Below are 8505 nucleotides of genomic sequence, written 5' to 3' on the forward strand. Positions count from 1 at the left end.
CAACCTTTTAAAAATCTATTTGTTCTAAAAATATAATCTTTGTATTCATGCTGGTTTAATATGGGTTTAGACTTTTAAAACTTTTTAAAGACAAGTTTAAATGTAATGATTCATTACACTTTAAATTATGTGAGTGCACACATCTTAATCATTATTTTCAAAAAAGTTCTTAATATACTTTAACAGTCTCAGTTATGTTCCTTTGCACCGATACTGAGGAAGTATTCAGTTGACTTTGAGTTCATTTAGAGAATGTAGAAACATGCCTGAGCAGAGCTTCACTCTGATGAGTCGAAGCTCCCTGTGCATCTTTAAACATCTTCATCTGTCTTGGTCATCTGGTCTCTCTGTTTATTTTTATGTTATCATTTTAATCTGAAGCAAAGTAGAAATGACATAATCTAAAAAATATGTGTGATCAACATGAATGAAGTAACATATAGTACATCCTCTATATGAGTTCTCCATTCATTACTTAAAGAGACAGGCACACAGTCAGCACACAAAGACAGCTTTTAAACAGTGTAGTGAGCAGCAGTGCTGATGGACACATGAAACGAGACAGAGGATGAATTAAGTCATGAACAGAACTGAACGGAAACAAAGGAAGGAGAGGTCAGACTGTGGGGTTAAAGAGAGAGAGAGAATGTGCTTCCAGTCCGGTGCCCTCATTATGATCAGTAAGCCAGTTTAGACACTGATCTTTGACACCATTCAGAACAGACAATAACTACAACACTTTTGCCAAGCATCCTACACCATTTAACCATGATGTTTTGACCACTGTGTGGGTAAAGCCACATTTGTTATTAATGATAATCTGAATAGGCTACATAATTATTCTACCAAGTAATATAGATCACTAACTTCAGGCAGTTTGTGGTTGCCACGCTCTCCAAAATAGGGAATAGAAGAAACATTTTTAGTTCCCCAAAGAACCTTTCAGAGAACAGTTGTTAAAATAACAATCTTTTTCTGTGTGAAGAACATTTTAATAATCTAAAGAACCTTTTGCACTACAAAACACTTTTTTTTTTGGTGCAGTAGGCTAACTGTTATTTTTAAGAGTGCAATTAATTTATATATTTAGTCAGAATCAATCAGTCTGAGTTGTTTGTTCTTCTTGAGATCATTAGTTTACTTTGGTGTTTACATAATTTTTGTTTTTGATTGAAAATACTGATATATATACACAGTAGTATATATATATAGAGAGAGAGAGAGAGAGAGAGAGAGACAGAGAGAGAGAAATTTCAGTGAACATAATATTTTAGATCTTCAGTCAAAATTAAAGCCTCCTCTTTTCTCTTCAAATTATGTTTTGTTGTGTTTGTCAGTACACCGAAAAATGCTTTTTGATTTTACTTTTAATTTTAGACATGCTTTTTTAGATGAACTTAGGGAGTGTTTACACAATATAGTTTTCACCAACAACATTTTTATGTCATGTTCATTTACACAACAACAGCGTTTTGGGGGACTGCAAATGCAAACCTTTGAAAACTTTTCAAAAGTGCAATCCACCCATATCTAATCATGTTCATTCTACTTATATTAATTATGAATCAGTGGTGTACAAACAGCATTCATTTTTGTTGGTCTAAATTAAAACAATTACAATTGAGTCAATTTATCTGCATGTTGCTCTTGGTAATAATGGTGTCTTAAAGCACCTGAAACAGGCTTCAGACTGCTAAAAATAGGGTTATAAGGCTTATTTTGAACCTCCCCATGAGATCTCATCTTGATACTTCTCATTCTGAGACTATTGGGTGGCTAAAAGTAGAAGATCGAGTGTCTCAGATTCACCTGTGCATGGTACATAGGACTGTGCATGGGGTTGTCCCCAAATATTTGATCAATTATTTTAATAGAGTGAGAGATGTCCACAGCTACTCCACAAGGGGCAGCCTTACTGATTCTGTACTTCCTAGAGTTAAGAGTAATTTAGGTAAAGAGTCCCTTTTTTATGTAGCAACAAGCTTGTGGAACAACAAGCTTCTGGCTTGTGCCAGGAAATCTAAAGATGATTAGAAGTTTAGGAGGTTTTAAGAAGGCACTGAAAAAAGGGCTCAGATGCCAATCGTAGTATGACAATGTTTTTTACTGTTTTGTATTGATAGATCTATTTAATATATATATACACACACATACATATATATATATATATGGATGTGATGATTGATGCTTGATCTGTTGCCTCTTGTTCTTGCTCTGTCCCCCCCTGTGCTATCTTTTTGTGGTTACCCCTGAGGTCTACATGTGCTTTAGTTAAGTGACTTATTCATATTTCATGCATGCAAATACAAATAAAAATAACAATTATACACTTACTAGCACTGACATTACTAGCAATGAATGAAGCGTCTATCATATCATACACCACAGTTCACAGACATCAACCAACAAGCTGGCCACAAGCTCTAGGCTACTCTTGCGCACGATGGAAACCACACAAACTTCAGCAACGGAAACTCTGAAATGCCCAGAAACTGAACATTAAACCATAACAGGCCTTTCCCTTTACTGAAAACACATAAATAACACCTAATCTCAACGTTCAAACCCTAGATTCAGTCATGTGCAAAGCCTCCTCTCTTCAGACCTTTAAGTCTCAACTTAAAACTCATCTATTCACTTTGTTCTCTAAATAACTCTTCTGCCTCTCTGTTTTTCTTTTCGTCAACTTTCATCATATGATTGCGAGACCTCTTGTTGTTAATTAATTGTAGTTCCTTGTTGTCAACACTTGTTTGTATGATTGTTTCTTCTGATTGTTTGGTGTATTATGTTTGCCAATTGCTTGTATTACTTTGTAAAGTGACCTTGGGTTCTTGAAAGGCGCTATAAAAATAAAACATATTATTATTATTATTATTATTATTATTATTATGATGGGAACTAAAAAAATCAACTGTACAGTTTCAGTTTACCAACCAAACTGATTCATGGACTTCCATTTTACAAATTTGAAATTGAATGCAAATGACAATCAAACAAAATATTCAAGAATTGCATTGCTAATGTAAAGGACGGTCTTAAATAGGTAAATCTGTTGCCTTGATTTTGTACAGTAAAAAACTGAATAATACATGAAATGTTCTTTCTAATAAACATTTATTGCTTTCCAGACCTGGAGTTTTTTGATGGCTAAATTAAGTGAAACTGTCAAACTTGGCTATAACCCAATATACATTAAATATGCAGACTGAGAATTTATAAACACTTAAATACATATTCGTGTAAGAGAATGTTAAAATCTTACAGAAATGTACTTAATTTTTTTGGTTTTTTAAATAACCCCTTCAACGTATAACCTTTTTGTTTGTCAAAGTGCTATCACCAAACTACTACATGATAAAATACCAAAATGTGTGAAAGAGCAAAGTTTACATCCACATCAGTTTATACAGTGAACCACAAAATGTTCCTCACAGACCCATTTAAAGGAAACAAAAAGCCTAAAACTGCTAATGAACTTTTCACATATGCACAAAAACCATTCATCTCCTATACAAAGTATTTTCTCAAATGCACTGAGCTTGACTTATTTACATCGCCCACAACACTTCAGCTGTAAGTTCAGCGTTGTTGCCATTCAGTTTTACAGCACGACAGTATTGTAATACAAATAAACTTGCATGTTTGTATAAGTACTTACACAGAACAGCAAGAAGTACCTGCAGAATATTCATTTTAAGTCCACAGTGTCATCCAGCATCGAGCTCTGCATCGAGCTCTGCATCCAGTCCAGTGTGAGTGTGAACAGCGGAGCAGCGCTGGAGCTGGGCGGAGGAGGAGGAGGAGGAGGAAGAGGAGGGCGGATTGCTGTAACACCTCAACTCAGCTCACACAGACTGAACACAAGCTCACACCTTCAACCGCAACCATGTATGGTGAAAGTACTTCGAACACGTGAACATTTCGCCTATCAATTGCGAGGCTGAAAATCAAAAGTTTTTGCCAAATTTATTGGCGCACAGCAAATAGCCTACTTAGTTATTAGGCCTAGATAAAATTGCTACAGATCAACAACAGCTGCATTGGTAAAATTGTGCTAAACGTTATCTTATGGAGATTAAAATTAAAAGCTGAAAGTGTAAACGTATAATTCATATGATGAACTGCAGATGTGGTTACTTTTGACATGATGCGTTTCCACAGATATTAAGGCTGCCTTCACGTGCTATCGGAAATTTCCTATTTCTCACTAATGAAGTCGTGATTACGAGCTTGTCGTATTCAAGTGCTTTAATGTCGGAAAGAATCAAATGTAGCATCCTATTGGTTGACAATCATATAAACATTCACCGCGCTACACATGCAGTTCGCTGACAATTCTGGTATTTCGGTCAAATACATGCTTATTTCACTGCTTATAAAACACACAATATGCTTCGCATGATTGTTCATATCTAGCCTATAAATACACTACTTTAGCGTCAAGACAAAGGGATGTAGTTGCTGTGAGAACAGCATTGACAGCAGCAATGGTTGTTCCCTCCACCATGTTTAAAGTTTATCACCCGCCCAAATCGGAAATCAAAATTATTTCTGAATTTCCCAGTAGTAAATACGACTTGAGAGGCCGTTCACATCCAATTTCCGATTGGGAAACTCGTATTTTCGATAATTCCGATAGCACGTGATGAAGGCAGCGTAACAAAGCTAACAAAAAAGGTCCCCAGGACGTCCCCTAAACGGCCTCTGCGAACGTCCTCGAAGATGTCCTCCGGGACGTTTAGAGGACTTTCGCTTTAAGTACTCTGAATGTCATTTTATTTTACTTTTAGGCTAATCAAAGACAACAGACACGTTGTATGGAGCAAAATATGTTTATTTTATTTGAACAATTGTAAAGTTGCGGTGCTCTTTCCGTGTGTGTGTGTGTGTGTGTGTGTCTGCGTCTGGTTGTCAGCTGTGGGTTTAGTCCGATGGCAACTCTTCCCGTTGTTTTATAACCTAAAACAACAAAATGAACACATTCATTAGTGTTATGATTGATTTAATATGTCTAGGACTACCATTTATCCATTGAAAAAAAGATTTGTAACGTTGTTGTTGACAATTTGGATTTAGACCAAGCGGTCCGAAATTTAGCGCACATATGAAGATAGGCCGTCCCAAATGGGCTTTTTTGCTCATATAGGCGTCTCAGTGTGTAATTTTACCACATGGAAATTCAATATTTAAGTTCAATATCTGTCAATATTACATACGTTTAATCATTTCTGCTTTACATGCTAATGTTAGCTTCAAAAGTGTTCACAGCCTGAGCAGCCGTAACAGTTACACGACAGACAACTTCAGCAAACGTTTAACGTAAAAAGGTAAACTTTTCATAAAATGTAAGCATTACGAGATACACATTGGTTACAGTAGCTAATGTCCACAAATATAAAAGTATAAATACCTTTTCGACCGATGAAAGTTGCCATGGATACATGCTGGTTGCCCTAAAGTGATGTCATTATTTTAAAACCTTATTTTCTTCATGCATGGGGAATGCATAAACCTAACTGTAGCCTATATGTTCAATTATATTATTGAAGGGTATCATGATTTTGATGTTTAAATGCTGAAAACAGACTCCTGATTTGATGACATTTTTAATTATAGAAGTTACTCCTATTTTCTTTTTCAAGAAATGAAAATTATCCATTTAACATTGACATATTTAACTTTTTTTTTTTTTTTTTTTGCATTTTGCATTCTATTATCACAGTTAAAAAAGAGATTTTGTTTTAAGGAATAGGGTGAAGTCAGCTAAAATGGGCCACGTTTTGGTAAATGACTTATAATACCATCAAATAAGCTATGCATGAGAAATAATGATATTTTTATAAATTAGCATGGGTCTCTTAAATATGTATATGTTTTTTAGACGTCATAAAGTATAATTGTTTTAAAATTAAGATAGTTAGAGTATCAGCATGTACCTTCTTGAGCCACGGCACAACATTAAGGTAAAATGGGCCAATAATAAAAGAGAACAACACAGGTAATTTCTGCTGAAATCATTTTATTTTTAACAGTAAATTGACACTATGGTCTTTAGTGTGCCATAGCAACAGCACCATTTCATTAAATAGAAAGTTGAATGAATATTTCATTAAACAATGCAATTAAAAATGAACTGATCATGTTGTATAGGTGTGTTTTTCTGTGCATTGGTGCCTTTTGTGTGCATGTACACTACCAGTCAAAAATTTTTGAACAGTAAGATTTTTAATGTTTTTTAAATAAGTCTCTTCTGCTCACCAAGCCTGCATTTATTTGACTCATAGTACAGTAACATTTTGAAATATTTTTACTATTTACTACCGACTCCAAGCTTTTGAATGGTATATTGTATAATGTTACAAAAGCTTTTTATTTCAGATAAATGCTGATCTTTGGATCTTTCTATTCCATCAAAGAATCCTGAAAAAATTTACTCAACTGAATAAAAAAAAAAGTTTCTTGAACAGCAAATCAGAATATGTGACCCTGGACCACAAAACCAGTCTTATGTCGCTGGGGTATATTTGTAGCAATAGCCAAAAATACATTGTATGGGTCAAAATTATAGATTTTTATTTTTTTATTTTTTTTATGCCAAAAATCATTAGGGCATTAAGTAAAGATCATGTTCCATTAATATATTTTGTAAATGTCCTACTGTAAATATGTCAAAACTTAATTTCTGAGTAGTAATATGCATTGGTAAGAACTTAATTTGGACAACTTTAAAGGCGATTTTCTCAATATTTTGATTTTTTTGCACCCTCAGATTCCAGATTTTCAAATTGTTTTATCTCAGCCAAATATTGTCCTATCATAACAAATGGAAAGCTTATTAATTGAGATTTATACATCATCTGAAAGCTTAATATTGAAAAATTGACACTTATGATGTTTTGTGGTCCAGGGTCACATATTAGAATGATTTCTGAAGGATCGTGTGACTAGAGTAACAATGCTGAAAATTTAGGAATAAATTACATTTTAAAATATATTCAAATTAAAAGTTATTTTAAATAGCAAAAGAATTTCAAAATTTTACTGTTTTTGCTGTACTTTGGATCAAATAAATGCAGGCTTGGTGAACAGAAGAGACTTCTTTAAAAACATAAAAAATCTCTGTTCAAAAACTTTTGACTGGTAGTTTATGTGTATGTATTTTTTTTTTTTAAGACTAGATTTTGTGTGCATACATATCTAGGCCTATAAACCTATTTTCACCCTCAATTTATGTGTAAAAATGTGTGTGCGTATGCAACCCATTTTAGCTGGAAATTGTGGCCCATTTTAGCTTAACCAGCCATTTCTACCTAAAATGACCTTTTTCACACAAAACCGAAGTTTATTTTTTTAAATTAAACTTTTTTTTATTTATTTGAAAGACAAAACATTGTTCATAAACCTTTGCTTTGTTGGTAAGCATACTTAATATTTAGTACCCTTATTAGGGATGAATGAAATCTACTATGTGACTCACTTACCTTCCTAGACAGCAACATAGTTTTGGCCCAGATCCAGACCACATCTGGCCCATGTGAAATCCATGCGGGCCAGATGTGGGCCGAATCTGGGCCAGATCTGGGCCAAAACTGCTTGCTGTCTGGGTTACAATTTCTCTGACAAGCTTCATGTAACACTCTGCCCTGCCCACCTTAAGAAACTCAGACCAATCAAAATTATTGTTACATGTCAACAAGTTGAAGAAACAAGGTCAGTTATTATGACTATAAAAATTAAGAGATATGACGCTACAATATTTGACCCATTTTAGCTGACTTCACCCTACCCTTTAAAATCCAATATGAGTTTATATTTTAGTTCAAATAGTTCACTTTGTCTGAGTTGCAAGGTGTCAGGTCTGATAAAAGCACACGCATGGGCGACTGGATTTTTCAAGTGTTGTTATGGAAATGGCAGATGAGGGCCGAAACAGGGACGTTCGCAAACTGGCTCGGACGAATGTCCTCCGCCAGCGAACGTCAAAAAGAGGACCAAATGCGGACGTAAGTGGACGTCCTCAAAACGTCCGCCCGCGAAAGTTACAAAGCGGACGTTCTGCGGACCTAAACGGACGTTCGGAACGTCCCCTGTACTATATATCGTCAATTTAGAAAAAAAAAAATTAATTAATTACATCTATCTATCTATCTATCTATTTTTGTTTACATAATTATTTAATGTTCAATATCTCAAAATAATAACAATAGTAATAATGATAAGAAGTAGTAAATTATAAAATAGTAAATAATAATAATCCCAACTATGACAACTTTTGATTCTGAGAACTTTGGAAATGTGAAAAACAAAAGTTGTTTTAAAAGGTTTAAAAGTAATGACATTCTGACATTTGAAGTGTGACTTAAGATGTTTAGCCTCACTGAATACTGAAACAATAAGTGCTTTGGTAAACACAAACCTAATAATCATTAATCTCTTTAAAATATGCTTATTCCAGAATAGCCATAAAGAAGAGGAAAAATAAGAAACTAGGCCAATAAAAAC

The 8505-nt window shown here is 34.3% G+C and overlaps 1 protein-coding gene across 1 annotated transcript in view; it reads right to left on the bottom strand.

The window, feature by feature from the left end:
- The window catches only part of itga2.2 (integrin, alpha 2 (CD49B, alpha 2 subunit of VLA-2 receptor), tandem duplicate 2), a gene marked incomplete at its 5' end in the record, with an annotated part of 28962 nt that extends 25255 nt beyond the window's left edge, over positions 1 to 3707 (bottom strand). The window contains one exon of the mRNA XM_058790213.1: positions 3662 to 3707. Within this exon, the coding sequence (XP_058646196.1) occupies positions 3662 to 3707 (46 nt within the window). The remainder of the gene's footprint in view (positions 1 to 3661) is intronic.
- Between the last annotated feature and the right edge of the window lie 4798 nt (positions 3708 to 8505).

The sequence above is a fragment of the Onychostoma macrolepis genome, chromosome 10 (genome assembly GCF_012432095.1).
Source record: "Onychostoma macrolepis isolate SWU-2019 chromosome 10, ASM1243209v1, whole genome shotgun sequence".
NCBI lineage: Eukaryota > Metazoa > Chordata > Actinopteri > Cypriniformes > Cyprinidae > Onychostoma > Onychostoma macrolepis.